This window comes from Salmo trutta, chromosome 33 (genome assembly GCF_901001165.1).
Source record: "Salmo trutta chromosome 33, fSalTru1.1, whole genome shotgun sequence".
NCBI lineage: Eukaryota > Metazoa > Chordata > Actinopteri > Salmoniformes > Salmonidae > Salmo > Salmo trutta.
In genome coordinates, this window is record NC_042989.1 from 21,997,905 (window position 1) to 22,013,221 (window position 15,317).

Consider the following 15,317-nt stretch of genomic DNA (forward strand, 5'->3'; position numbering starts at 1 on the left):
TGCTTATGAATGCTTCCTGCTCCTCTTCCCCCTCGGGGGGACTCTCTGCTGGCATCCTGTGCAGACAAATCAGGCCCATCTTGAGCGGAGGCTCCAGAGAGCATGGTTCAGATACCAGAAGAATCCCACTGTATACACTTCATAGAAGCCGCTTTAGTGCGGATGTGTTTTTGATCGTTGTTTTGAGACGGAAAGATGATTTCTGAAATGAAAGTGTGGGGGAGAGGGGTAGAGGGGCTGAAGCACCGGACACTGCACTGGTCTCACAGAGACACAGATTGGCCCCTGATTGGCCCTGATTGACCCTTTAGATGTGAGCAGGTGGAGAGAAGGTGAGGCTGCCAGGTGTGTAACAATATACTTCCTCTCAGCCCAGTGAGATCTGGCACTGCACCCTGCCAACTACTCCACCTGGAGAATGATGATGTTGTCTGTACACACTGACCTACAGTCATGTTTTTACAGAGTCTGATAGTCCTGTCAGCCAAGATGCAGTGCTTGTGTTCCATTGCCAGAGCCAAAGATTTCACAGCGTGAGTAGTAGTGCACTTGTCAAATAACCAATATCAAAATAAAAGCGTTTACACAGTTGAAGTCTACATCATTACAAAATACACGACTGAACAAAACAAACAATGAGAGGAGGAGGCCTATTTATAACTACATAGTAGAAACATAGTGTGTTTTTCCAGCTAACGAGAGTCCGGATTGTATGTTAGGGCCCATGTCAATAATAAACCAGACAAATTACCATTACTTCAGGCTTTGGCCTTCAGTCGTAACCAATGCGGCTGTAACAGCCTTTGATCAGTGTGGAAACTAAGGGGTGAATAATGAGCAGTGCTTAACTTGAAGATGTGGAGACCATTCAGAGGACTTACACATATCCGTAGGGACAGGTCTTGCTGCAGGTCAGGGGTCGGCACTTGGGCATTGGAGAGCTGCACTCACACACCTCACAGCCAAAGTTATCCTTCTCGTATCCCATGGGGCATTGCAGGGAGCAATATGTCCCCAGGTCAGGGCAGGATTCATCTGAAACAGTTCACATGGAGGTCATCTTACCATCAACACCATGTTAGTTTGCATTAGGGTTTTTCATGAGAATTCCTACAACTTAAAATGGCAAAATACTACACAACCATGGAAACACATGAGGTGCGACAGATATTTCTTAGTGTGTGTGCTTATGTTTGTGTTATGGAGATAACGTGCCAGGGAATCGTCATTTTAAGCAAGTTACAGTATGTGTGTGTTTACGGAATGTGTGTGTTTACAGTATGTGTGTGTTTACAGTATGTGTGTGTTTACGGTATGTGTGTGTTTACAGTATGTGTGTGTTTACGGTATGTGTGTGTTTACGGTATGTGTGTGTTTACAGTATGTGTGTGTTTACGGTATGTGTGTGTTTACAGTGTGGGTGTGTTTACGGTATGTGTGTGTTTACAGTATGTGTGTGTTTACGGTATGTGTGTGTTTACGGTATGTGTGTGTTTACATTGTGTGTGTGTGTTTACATTGTGTGTGTGTGTTTACGGTGTGTGTGTTTACAGTTTTTGTGCGTTTACAGTGTGTGTGTGTTTACAGTGTGTGTGTGTTCACGGTATGTGTGTGTTTACAGTGTGTGTGTGTTTACAGTGTGGGTGTGTTTACGGTATGTGTGTGTTTACAGTGTGTGTGTGTTTACAGTTTGTGTGTGTTTACAGTGTGTGTGTGTTTACAGTATGTGTGTGTTTACAGTGTGTCTGTGTTTGTGTATCCGGGTTTAACCCTTTACATCCAGTATGAGACTCACGGTTGAGGCACTGGCAGAGCAGGCAGCCGTTGTTGTCCTGCTGGAAGCCGTAGGGGCAGTCTTTCCCTGATCGAGAGCAGTTCTCCAGACGAGGACACAGCATGGGGCTCACTGTCTCATATGAAGGCTCTGTGAGATAGAACAGTAGGTTATAACCTTCATATGATGCTGCTATAACTCTCTATGACATGCCATACTATACTTGACACTATGAAGCCTATAACACTCACAGACAGGTCATACTATTCTCAAATGAGGCTTTTATGAGAGTTCAGAATAAAGAAACATACATTTAGACACGCAATGTTACACATCTATCTCCATGCCAACAGAAATAGTTTAGTGTTCACGTTGCTCCCATCAGAGAGTGCTGTGATAAGAGATAAACGCAGGCCCATTACAGCAGATACTGTAGGTGCTCTCTATCAAAGGGCTCTGATGAATGAACACCTCACATGTTGTCTAAATGACCTGGAGTGCAGGAGCACGCCTTGCCTTGGTTCTCTCCCCTAACAGAGGATGCCCTATGTGGGAGTCTGGTGTGTCAGAGGCTGGCACTGGACAGACACAGAGGGCTTCTGGCCCTGGTCAGGGCCTCATCCTCACTGGAGCCGGTCAGCGATGAGGTGTTCTGCTGGCCTGGGTCACACATGTACGAGCCATAACCAGGGGATGTTAAGGTGGGGGTCTGGGTGGGAGCCCCCCCATTTTCTTGCCACGTTCAGTGGGAGGAGCACCAAACAAGCTGTAACTAATTATGCTCACAAAAAACAGTGATCCACTGCAATTAAGCAGCCTTAAGCCCTCAGTCTAAGCTGCACCTCATGCAGGTGGGTCTCATTTTGCAGGCTGGACCAATAAAAATAACAAAGGAGCCTGCAGCTGAAGAATGCTGTGCGGCCTCCCCTTTAATGAGCCACCAACATGGCCTCCACATAGCTGCAGGGGGGAGAGACTATCCTACAGTTCTGTTCCACCAGTCAGGTTCACAGCTCAAAGCGACTGTATTGTAAAACACAACTGAATTGTAGCTTGGCCCAACGAAGTAGGAATTGTTCCATTTACAGATGAAGACGTCAGTTGGCGGACGTACATTGATTTGTTGCACATCTGATACAGAACATCGACATTTGAGGGGGTTGCGTTAATGGCGGTGTTTTCCTGAAAATCAGCTGCCGAGTTGTAAGTTGTTTATGACAGCAGTTTTGACAGATACACTGCGTTGGCTAAATGAAGAGCTCAATGGAATGACAGATACAATTTATGGTGCCCCTGATCCTTAAACATCAGAAACATTGAAGTTGTTGTGCTTTCAAATATTTTATTAGATTAAATACTGAGTATACATTATATTATACAGTCTTTACTGCCCTATTAGGCTAGATGAAAGGAACATTCAATCTTCCATTAAAACCTATGGTATGTCAATTGCTTGCACATGCAATATTAAGCTTCTGGAGAAGTGGGACGTCAGATATTTCCTTATGAGGAAATTGGTTGCTTTTGACAATAAGGGGTATGTCTAGAACATGCTAAAATTGGACTTGTTCCTTGCTATTTTCAAACTTAAATCTCCAACTACTTCAATGCTGTATGTGATTAGGTACAGTATGATCATACATTTATGAAGCAAGTGTGTGTGTGTGTGTGTGTGTCTCGCTCTCTCGCTCCGTACCCTCGCAGAAGGGGCAGCATTCTCCCGGGATCTTGACTGGGTTCTGGCAGCTCTGTTTGCAGGCCATGGCGGTACAGTGAGGGTCTCCATCCACACACTGACAGAAGGTGCAGTCATCCTCCTTCCACTGCTCCTCGTGGCCACGCAGCTTGTTGTTCACCCAGCAGCTGGCCTCCGTGCTGTCCATAGACAGGAGCTCCACATCTGGACACACAAGGAGGGAGACACAGATAGAGGCTGGGATCAGAAGGAGAGACGTACGGGAACTATACTGTGCTGTTTGGTATACCATCCTTACTTGTAAATGCTGTGTGGTACATATGCTGTATGACACACAACATTAGGAATGTTTTGCCCTCAGAACAGCCTCAATTCGTCGGGGCATGGACTGTACAAAGTGTTGAAAGCATTGAGCATGAAAAACCCAGCAGAGTTGCAGTTCTTGACACAAACCGGTACACCTGGCACCTACTACCATACCCCGTTCATAGGCACTTAAATGTAGTCTTGCCCATTCACTCTCTGAATGGCACATATACACAATCCATGTCTCAATTGTCCCAAGGTTTAAAAATCCTTCTTTAGCCTGTCTCCTCCTTCATTTACACTGATTGAAGTGGATTTAACAAGTGACATTCATAAGGGATCATAGCTTTCACCTGGATTCACCTGGTCAGTCTGTCATTAAAAGAGCAGGTGTTCTTAATGTTTTGTATACTCATTGTATGTACATATCCACGTAATTGAGTTAACAAAGTACTGGGTGGAATCAGAGGTGTGGGAAGCAGGATATTGCTGGAGGGACCAGAAGAAACTGGCCGCCACCAAGACCGGTGGTAGAACACTCCAAAGTTCTTTAGGAGTCAGAGAGGATGTAAAGAAACTGTACAGGGATCTAATGTACATACAGTGTTGGTCTAATGTATAATGTACATAGTGTAGGTCTAATGTATAATGTACGTAATTAGAGCTAGATGGAAGAACATGTGATCGGAGCATTTCATATTGGAGCGAGATTAGTTAATTAAAAGCAAGACAGACATATCTAATTTCCTGTCTCTGCAGTGTCCAGTCATTCCCTTTAAGAGGAGTTACCCTCAGCCATGTGCATGTCACACAGATCCAGTTTCACCAGCGCCTCCGAAGGCCAAAGACCAGTTCAGGGTTCACCGTCAAAAATTTCACTCCAAGGCAAGAAATCCCATTTAAGAGCATTTCATGCATAACATGCGGTTTTGCCCATTTGTTTGAAGTCTAGGAACAGCAACATAATAAAGCCAACTGTTTAAGAGGCAACCCAGAAAACACATTGTGCTTAGAATTCTGGGAACCTGTTCTGATGACTTAAGAGTTGAAATAACCATAATTGTTTTTTGTTTAACTGTTTATTGGTAACAGAGGCAGGCCATTACCACAGCAGCAGTGTGAGGTGGAATTGGTTAGGTGGTCTGAGGGTTGTGTGTGTGTGTGTGTGTGTGTGTGTGTGTGTGTGTGTGTGTGTGTGTGTGTGTGTGTGTGTGTGTGTGTGTGTGTGTGTGGTGAAGAAGGGCGGTATCCCTAAGGCCAATGTCCTATTTGCCAGATTTGATTCCAGCAGAGAATTGGCTGCTGTGATTCCTCCATCTGGGTGTGATTACCACGAATATGAAGCAGTTCCGCGTTCCTCTCTATCTATCCCTCTATCTATCCCTTTCTTTCTCTTTCTATCCATCTCTCACACTATCAACAGTGAGCCCCATTGTATTGCACTCACACACAAGCCTTCAAGCATTTTTAGGCTTTTATGTGACTTGATCAGCCTACGAAAAGGATTAGAACAGGTATGCAGCTGTGCCTTGTAAATGAGACAGCTATCAGGTACAGAACCGGAGGTTCCTCTTAATAACGACCATGAATCAGGTGCTACCCCCAGCTTACCACAATAACCCTGACTATAGCCTCCTCAATGACTGGAGCTTTGGCCAAGCAGGGGTACAAGATGAAAGCATTCCCCACCATCTCAGGGGCTGAACATTCCAGGTGTACCTCCGACCCTGTCTCCCTCCCTCTCATGTGTCTGATCAATTACAAAAACACAGGCAGACAAATCTGGCCACCACCATCACCATTATACACTGAACAAAAACATAAACGCAACATGTAAAGTGTTGTTTCATGAGCTGATATAAAAGATCCCAGACATTTTCCATACGCACTAAAAGCTTATTTCATTAAAATGCTTATTTACATTTGTTTAAATCCCTGTTAGTAAACATTTCTTCTTTGCCAAGATAATCCATCCACCTGACAGGTGTGGCATATCAAAAAGCTGCTTAAACAGCATGATCGTTACACAGGTGCACCTTGTGCTGGGGACAATAAAAGGCCACTCTAAAATGTGCAGTTTTGTCACACAACACTAAATGTCACAGATGTCTCAAGTTTTGAAAGAGCGTGCAATTGGCATGCTAACTGCAGGAATGTCCACCAGAGCTGTTGCCAGATAATTGAATGTTCATTTCTCTACCATAAGCTGTCTTCAACATCGTTTTAGAGAATTTGTAAGTACGTCCAACTGGCCTCACAACCGCAAACCACGTGTAGCCACCCCAGCCCAGGACCTCCACATCCGGCTTATTCACCTGCTGGATCGTCTGAGACAGCTGATGAAACTGTGGGTTTGCACAACTGAAGAATTTTGTCCTCACCAGGGTCTTGACCTGACTGCAGTTCGACGTCGTAACCGACTTCAGAGAGCAAATGCTCGCCTTCGATGGCCACTGGCACGCTGGAGAAATGTGCTCTTCCTGGATGAATCTGGATTTCAACTGTACCAGGCAGATGGCAGACAGCGTGTATGGTGTTGTGTGGGTGAGCGCTTTGCTGATGTCAATGTTGTGAACAGAGTGCCCCATGATGGAGGAGGGGTTATAGTATGGGCAGGCATAAGCTACGGACAATGAACACAATTGCATTTTATCGTTGGCAATTTGAATGCACAGAGATACCGTGACGAGATCCTGAGGCCCATTGTAGTGCCATTGTAGTGCTTCACATACAGTCCTTGTATGTGAAGCATGTTAATGACTCATGAGTCGAGCTGGATGTAAACGGAAGCGATTAAGGTAAGGCCATTGTATGGCGTGTTGGGTGCCCTGGGAGAGTGTACTAAAGCCTTATGTGCTCGATACGTCTGCCACCCTGCCTCCCTAGTGCCTCCCCTGCCAGTCTGGCCACAATCAACATTAATCACAAACGGCCTCCCTGACTGTGTCAGGTCACCTCCACAAATCTAGTCGTGTCAAACAAAACCTCACTTATCTATAAAACATCTCTATCTGTTATAGATACTGTTGTTTAACTTTTGATGTGTGTACCTATGCATACGGGGCAGCATTCTCCCTCCGGGATGTAGAAGTTCTCACAGTCGAGTTCCGCACATTCTGCTTTGGAGCAGAAGGATATCCCTCCTCGGCACTGGCAGAGCCAGCACGGGTCCATACGGTACACCTCCTCCTCTGAAAACTCCTTCCCGTTGTGGACACACTTGGGAGAAACTGGGAAAAGTGGAAGAGGAAACAGATGCTGTCAACCTGAACGATATGCAGGGCTCTTGATGGCTAACATACGCTAACGGCTGGCTCATTCATCCCCCCTCCTCTCCCCTGTAACTATTCCCCAGGTTGTTGCTGTAAATGAGAATGTGTTCTCAGTCAACTTACCTGGTAAAATAAGGGTTAAATAAATAAATAAAATAAATGAACATACTATGCTAAACCATCCCATTTGGTATGTATAAAATACATTATCCACCCCGGGACAGAATGAGTTTGTTGCTTCTGTATCCGTGTACAGAATGAGTTTGTTGCTTCTGTATCCGTGTATTAACTCAGAAGCAATAATTACAGTGTAGCTAGCCGTGGATGGAAGAGCAGTGTGTTGTGGTAAAGTCGTGTGGAGCTAAGCACTTGGGCCGAGAGCCCTGGGCACTGGGCTCCAACAGCATTAGACAATGAAGCCAGCACCATTAGGTGGAATTCAGCAGAGATTTGTGAAGTCTTGGTGGAGACAGCACTCGTGGCGTATCTCAGCTCAGCTCATCCCAGTGCTGGGTAAAAGAAAGCAGCAGACTGTGCTGGTACAGTGTGGTCTGGAGAGCTGGGATGCAGACAGCAGACAGGCCCAGTAAAGCCAGCGTAAGTACCGGAAACCTCAGCTGTCTGTCTCCAAACGCCGGCTCATAGAACAATGACTACCGTACGGATCATTAGAGACCCATAACAAGCCCCGAGCAGCCGCCTTGCAGACACAACTGTCCGCTCACTGCACGCGATGCTCCTAGAACACTCCGAGAGAGAGAGAGAGAGTGTGTGTGTGTCTGTGTGCGTGCGTGCATGCGAGCGAGTGAGAGGTCAAGGACAAGCCCATTCTCTATTTAGTATTTAGTTTATTAAAGTTCCATCATTTAAATTTCCATAATTTCATTCAAATGGATTCTGTATTATTGCCAAATAAACAAGAGGGGATGTTGACAAACTAACTCAGTGATTACCACAGCCATTTGTCTCTGACACTTTCACTGACAATGCCTATGACTCAGGGTCTTGAAAGACCACATTAACTTCTGATCAAAACCATGACGATTTAGCTACTGCAGGAAAGTGATTATGTAAACAAGTCATGGTCATGGTTTGATATGCCATGGAGGAGAAGGAGGGGTAAATAACTGCTCAGATGCTAACAGATGTAGCTAGCCCCACTAACGTTTCCATCTGTATACCATACCCTGGTAGAGCACTGCTCTGACCCCTCGCCTCTCTCCTTGCCCTCTGGACCAGCCCTGCACTCTAATACAAAGCAGGTGGGCCAACTGAGTTGAAAGTAAAGCAGGGATTTGTTCTCCCTCCCTCCCTCCCTCCCTCCCTCCCTCCCTCCCTCCCTCCCTCCCTCCCTCCCTCCCTCCCTGCCTGCCTGCCTGCCTGCCTGCCTGCCTGCCTGCCTGCGTGCATTGCGTGCAGCATAATCTAAGAGAGAAAATACAATAAGCACTTTGCCAGGCAAAAATGTAAATGCATGGAAAAAATAGGAAGTCAAATGGCAGGATGTTCACGTGATTTCCACAATATTTGTTAATGGTAATCCCTAAAACAAATTTGAGGCTGGGACACTAAATTCCATTCATGCTTTCTGATTCCCAGTCCTATCCTAATTGAGGATGTGATAGTGGTTGGGGCTGAATGTGCCATAAAACCAGTGGATCAACTTTCACTGGGGACATGGGGGACATTCTGAAATTGCATTTTTGTCCCACCCCAGTTTTATCATTAGAATGTGATACTAAACGAGGCAATGGTGTGCTTTAGGACCATGAGGACGCCTCCGAGCGTTGGGTAGGCGGTTTGGACTGATTATCCGACTGGATTAAACTTTTTTTTTTAAATGTCCCCCCCCACTTCTAAAACCAATGTTGCGCCCCTGTATGAAACCCTGACTTTGGCCCACCCTAAAACATTCATTACATTCGACATGGTGTGACCGTCTCTTCCAGCAAACAAAAATGTAAAACCAAATTATAAACAAAAAATCTGAGGGAATTGCCTCAATGGAGCAGAAAGGTCTCAGCATATTAATTCTGATGAATCCAATTTCCTCCCATATAATGCACATCAAGACTTCTACCATGCATTCTCGATTAAAATTGCCAGACACTTCGTGTGGTTGTAGAGCTTGATTCAAGTTCACAGCTTTAATGTTCTTGGAAAGCAAGTACCATACTAGTCTGCATCAAGTTGTGGTTAAACCTAAATGCTACACGTGATAACGTCCATACTGTTTGCTCATGGAAGGGCTGATAAACAGTAGGCTGCTGTTAACACAGTCGTTTGGAACCATCTGTAATATCAGATGACATCAGGTCAGGAAGGCCATGCCAGCTCCTGCCCAGCCACCCAGACCCAGTCTTCAGCCAGAGCTGGAAACGTCTCGTCAAACATGGCCAAAACACACAGGTCAGACCCATTGTCATAGTACTCTGTACACTGACCCTGACCAAATACCCACCAAAAGCCAACCTCTGGTCTGTAAAAACATTTGTTCAATGCCTTAGGTCACTGATAGTTGGGTACTATTATGTGTTCCATTGCAAAATACTCTAGGAATCCCAAACTTTGTGATTAATGAACCTGATTATAATTTCATATGTTTTGTGGATGGGCTTTAGTGTTTGTGAGTGACCCAACCATTAGCGAACAGTCATTCATTTTGAGCCCCACCTGTTTAGCAAAAAATAACAAAACAAAAAACAATTGTTTTGTTGTTGTTTCTGTTTTGTATGTCATTTGGCATTAATACATGCCACATATCAGTTTGCAAACAATGTAAAAAAAAAATCATTGCTTTCTGTGGTGGTGGGGCAGCCAGCGGAAAATACAGAGCATAGGAGTTGGTAATGTTCTCTAGTTGCATCATGATTGGCTCAGTGTTCTGTCTCTCATGTGGACACTACGTCACCACAAAATCTACTGGGTAGAGCTCGAAAATTTAAGCCCCTTGGGTGCTGCCATAGATTTACATTAGAAGTGCCCATCCAAGAAGGCTTAAGGTCATTGGTCACAGGTAAAATTACGTCAAATCACGTTATATCTACCATAGCTTTGATTGGACTGATCATGTCAACATCATACTTTCAAAATCTTAGCTAGCAAGCTAGACAAGCAATCATCATAATGAATCAAGTTGACAATCTACTGGAAAATAATTTTCAAGCCTTGTCATATGAAGAGAAATTATAGATGAAACGTATCGGTGCTCATCGGCCATTGGACATAACCATTACACAACAAGCTGGAAATGGCAAATTAGCTAACTGCAAGCGTTGCAAAGCAATCACTAGCCTGCTATTCAGTGGCGAGGGTGTGTGGTCCAAGTCTGGGTTTAAGGGTCTCCTTTCCCAAGCTTAAAAGGATAAACATTCACATGCAACACCAAAGGTTGAATACATTGGGCATGCTGTCAATCCAGCATGACTTCTGCCATGTTCAAAACCACTGGGAACTCTGAAAAGAATGAGCTCAGACTGGGGAAATACGTTTTGAACGGTCATCCAACTCGGAATTCCAAGTCGGGATCTCTGGCCTCTTTTTAGAGCTCTGACCTGAAGGTCATTGACGTCCTGATTCAACCTTGTTTTTTCAGAGTTCCCAGTTGTCTTGAAAGGTGAGCCCAAAAATGTATTGTATGCTGCTGCGTAAATTATGTAATATGCCAGGGAGATATGTATACTGTAGCTAAAAAATGAATACTAAGTGCATGTTGTGTAGTAAGCTGTTAGTAGGCCATGTGCCTCACTCTAATACTTTGGTCTCTTTCCCGCTTACAACTTATCATAATGTACTAACTTGGTGGTGTACATGTAGCCTACAGCCTGTGTTAGAGAAATGTCATCCTTGATTATTGTAAAAGCTTTCAGTGTCTGCTTCTATGCTCCCTTTATTTATCCTACGGTTCTGACTTGGTGTACAAGGAGAATACTGTAAGAACGGCCCATGTTCTGAATTCTGTCGTTGTACATTTTAAAACAAATAGTTATATTGACTACGTCTTAGTTCACACATTAATGTCTTAATCGAAATTACAGATTGCCTCTCATCCGCTCATCATTCCCTTAAGTCATAGTTTGTACATCTCAATTTTCAGTAGAAATCACATCTGTTTAAGCAAGTCAGCCATATCTTTTTAAAAAGGCATTAAATGAGGCTGAATGAACTGTTTCGCTGCCAGACCAGGCTCCGCTGATAGTCAGGTGTAGTGGTGGTAAGGATTCACTCCATGATGCTGAAAAGAAAGCTCTGCTGTTGGGACAGCTTTATATAGGCCCTAATAGTTTGTGGGAAACGTTTGTCACCGTTATAGTGCAATTAATGTATTTTTTAGTGTTGTGTTGTGAGGTGGCTTTGCCCCACCAATATTTACATGCTAAAATCTTTGTGTGATTTCTAATGTGGATGCAGTCATGCAGAGCTAACTGCCAGTAAGGGAGGCACAAAGGGCATCCAGTCCAGACCCAAAGAGCAGCAGACACTTGTTATCAAAACACTGATCCCCTAGCCTCTGCAGCCGCCATTCAGCCCCTGCCAGCCTGCCTGACTCGACTACACTCCCCCTGGAAGACTGGAGCACATTAAAAGCATTCCCATCAATTAACTGTTGAACCTTTTCCTTTTGGATATGTGACCAAGCAGGAACTCTTTGACACTACACAATTTATTCTGTTGGTAAAACAGCAAATATTTGCTGGGAGCGCAGAGTAAACAGCCAGGTCCAGGTCCCCCCTCAGCAACCCTCCTTGCCTCTCTCTGCTCCTCTCCCTCACTGGCTGATTAGCTAGCTTCTGTGAATGTGCTTTTGAGAAGGAGAGTGAACTGGCCGAACTACTAACATATCTCTCTCTCTCTCTCTCTCTGTCACACACACACACACACACACACACACACACACACACACACACACACACACACACACACACACACACACACACACACACACACACACACACACACACACACACACACACACACACACACACAGAGGGTGAGAACACCAGTTGCGAGCACGCTTCACACACACAATATGCATAATGAGATCCATTATGTTTAATATGCCTTGTGGCGTTGAGATTATTTGCGGCTACACCCCAGAAAAATGTATTTGGACAACAAATGACCATCTATTTAGTGACTCTCCTTTTCATCACAGAACATTTGGTAAACTGGGACTTTGGGGGAAAAATTGTGTTCTGATTAAAATAATCACATCTGAAAAGGTGTTAAATTTCACACCAGCACCACTTCTCTCATCAAATTCATGGCTTGCTACGGTTATATACATTACCTTTCTGGCACGCGAACATGTCACAGCAGTCTCCTGGCTCGCCGGTGGCCTGACTGAGTGGTACAGTCTTCTGGCCGGAGGGGCACTGGGGCTTGTGGCACGCGCGGAGGTCACAGGTGCACTGGGGGGGCACAGTGGGGCAGCAGCCAGCAGGGGGAGTGTAGCTCTTGGTCAGAACCGAGCCCTCAGGACAGGAAGGCACCGGCAGAGCAGGACATGTGGTCGCGGCACACCTCAGCTCCTCTGAAATACACACACGCACACACACACAGACTCAGTCACATACAACAACAAGCCTCTGTAAGGCATGCTGTAACACCACCTTCAACCCAGCTCCAGGCTACAACAGTGCCCACACTGTTTGCTAGGTGGCAGGGGAAAAGGGAGGAGAGGAGTGGGGCTCCCTGGCCTGCGTACAGTGTTAGTGGAACAGTGTTGCTCATGTTGCAGTCATCAGATCCCCTTCACTCCGTGACAGCTTTACAGCATCCTGTTAGGACGGAGAGTGAGAGCTATGCTCGTCTCTAGACACGACAAACCTCTCAGCACATCCTGTCTAAGACCTTTCCTGATCCCTGCCTGGCCACCCACTGGACCCAGCTCTCAATCCAAACAGGCTCTCCATCTCACCAGCCATTAATACAAGGCCATGTTTTACTCAGACTTTTTATCCTACCCTGAGCCTTATTTTTTAAATCACACTACACTTAGCATACTAGGAAGCGTTTGTGTATCGATATGCCAGAGCGAACATAATGGTCTTCATACTCTGGTTAGGGAGTGCAGGGGGCACAGGGATGTACTTTGGACACTTTCAGGAAAAGAAAAGTGGAGTGCCCCTCTGTCTCATATTGTAGAAGAACAGTAGCTACCTTACGAAGCTTTGATTACCCGATCCTTAACCACTGCTTATTTTGGTTCAACCGTGTCCCTGTTATGCATACAGAGTCGAGGGATTGGGTCCTGCAAACTCATGTCCTGTCCTATACAGTGCCTTCAGAAAGTATTCACACCCCTTGACTTTTTCCAAGTTTTGTTGTGTTACAGCCTGAAATTAAAATGGATTTAATTTAGATTTTGTGTCATTGGCCTACACACAATACCTCATAATGTCAAAATGGAATAATGTTTTTTGAAATTTGTACAAATTAATTCAAAATGAAAAGCTGAAATGTCTCGAGTCAATCAGTATTCAACCCCTTTGTTATGGCAAGCCTAAATAAGTTCAGGAGTAAAAATTATCTTCACAAGTCACATAATAAGTTGCATGAACTCACTCTGTGTGCAATAATAATGTTTAACATGATTTTTTAATGACTACTTCGTCTCTGTTTCCCACACATACAATTATCTGTAAGGTCCCTCAGTCAAACAGTGAATTTCAAACACAGATTCAACCACAAAGACCAGGGAGGTTTTCCAATACCTTGCAAACAAGGGCACCTATTGGTAGATGGGTAAAAAAAACAATTAATTACACTTTTGATGGTGTATCAATACACCCAGTCACTACAAAGATACATGGGTCCTTCCTAACTCAATTGCCTGAGAGGAAGGAAACAGCTCAGGGATTTCACCATGAGGTCAATGGTGACTTTAAAACAGTTACAGAGTTGAATGGTTGTGATAGGAGGAAACTGATGATGGAGCAACAACATTGTAGTTACTCCACAATACTGACCTAATTGACAGTGAAAAGAAGAAGCCTGTACTGAATTAAAATATTCCAAACAATTCGTCCTGTTTGCAACAAGGCACTAAAGTAATAGTACAAAAAAATGTAATTACATTTTAGTAATGAATAAAGTGTTATGTTTGGGGAAAATCCAATACAACACATTACTGAGTAAAACTCATATTTTCAAGCACAGTGGTGGCTGCATCATGTTATGGGTATGCTTGTAATCATTAAGGACTGGGGAGTTTTTCATGATAAAAAAGAAACATAATGAAGCTAAGCAGAGGCAAAATCCTAGAGAAAAACCTGGTTCAGTCTGCTTTCCACCAGACACTGGTAGATTCATTCACTTTTCAACAGGACAATAACCTAAAGCAGATGGTTATTTAATCGATTTTGAATTCAGGCTGTAACACAAAAAAATGTGAAATAAGTCAATGGGTATGAATACTCTCTGAAGGCACTGTAATTGTCAATGGCTAAATAATTTCACAGATCTCCTGTTTGTAGGATACCAGGTTGGATCTGTGGCTGTTACGGAGGACTGGGAGAGAGTGTGAGGAAGGGTGGAATAAAGCAGTGTATGATTGATGACAGTGGAGAAAATTGGTAATTACGTTTCTGCTTAATGTCTTCCCTTGGGCCTTTAGGAAAGCAAATGCCATGAAGCTAATAAATAACTAATTGCCTCATAAGAGAGAGAAATGTAATGGCTATGATTGCGTATGAGGAGAATACTGTACAATCTTTGCATGCATTATGGTTTTGGTGGAAAGAGAATGAAATAGAATGAAATTGCGTAACAAGGCTTGGGGTTTGTGGCTCTTTCAGAAGCTAGTTTGTTGATGTCCTTCCCAGACATTTGGCGTTCCCTGGTGCAACACGACTCTAGCAGAGGATGTGTCTCATCCCTGACATTTGAGGGCCTGAAAGAGGATCCCTGAGGCTGTTCCTACCAGATGGGAAACTGAAATGGCAAACAGAGGGACTGGAGCCCAGGTTCTGCTCCACAGACAGACAGTTCAACTCCACATACACCGATGATTGCAGTATTACTTTCAGTAGTCAAACCCTCAAGGGTTGAACACATCGGTGCGACCCAATGCTCACCCGGCATGTTAATCTTCCATCTATGCAGTCGTTTGAAGTTTGCCTGACCCGTAAAAGTTAAGTTGTGACTTGAGCAGGAGAGTCATATTTGGGGGAGATATCTGACAGATGAAATTGAGGATGAAGGAAGTGTTGGATTTTTTCTTCCCTGAATAAATAGTGCACGGGCATGAGGTATCTGCACTGTACTG

At 44.4% G+C, this 15,317-nt stretch overlaps 1 protein-coding gene across 1 annotated transcript in view; it reads right to left on the minus strand.

Moving 5' to 3' along the window:
* Positions 1-15,317, minus strand: part of LOC115172656 (cysteine-rich motor neuron 1 protein-like) — a 46,711-nt gene that overhangs the window by 15,783 nt on the left and 15,611 nt on the right. Inside the window, exons 4-8 of the mRNA XM_029730315.1 lie at positions 12,339-12,581; positions 6,827-7,006; positions 3,471-3,674; positions 1,796-1,924; positions 882-1,035 (exon numbers count right to left, since the gene is read on the minus strand). Coding sequence (XP_029586175.1) covers positions 882-1,035; positions 1,796-1,924; positions 3,471-3,674; positions 6,827-7,006; positions 12,339-12,581 — 910 coding nt within the window. The remainder of the gene's footprint in view (positions 1-881; positions 1,036-1,795; positions 1,925-3,470; positions 3,675-6,826; positions 7,007-12,338; positions 12,582-15,317) is intronic.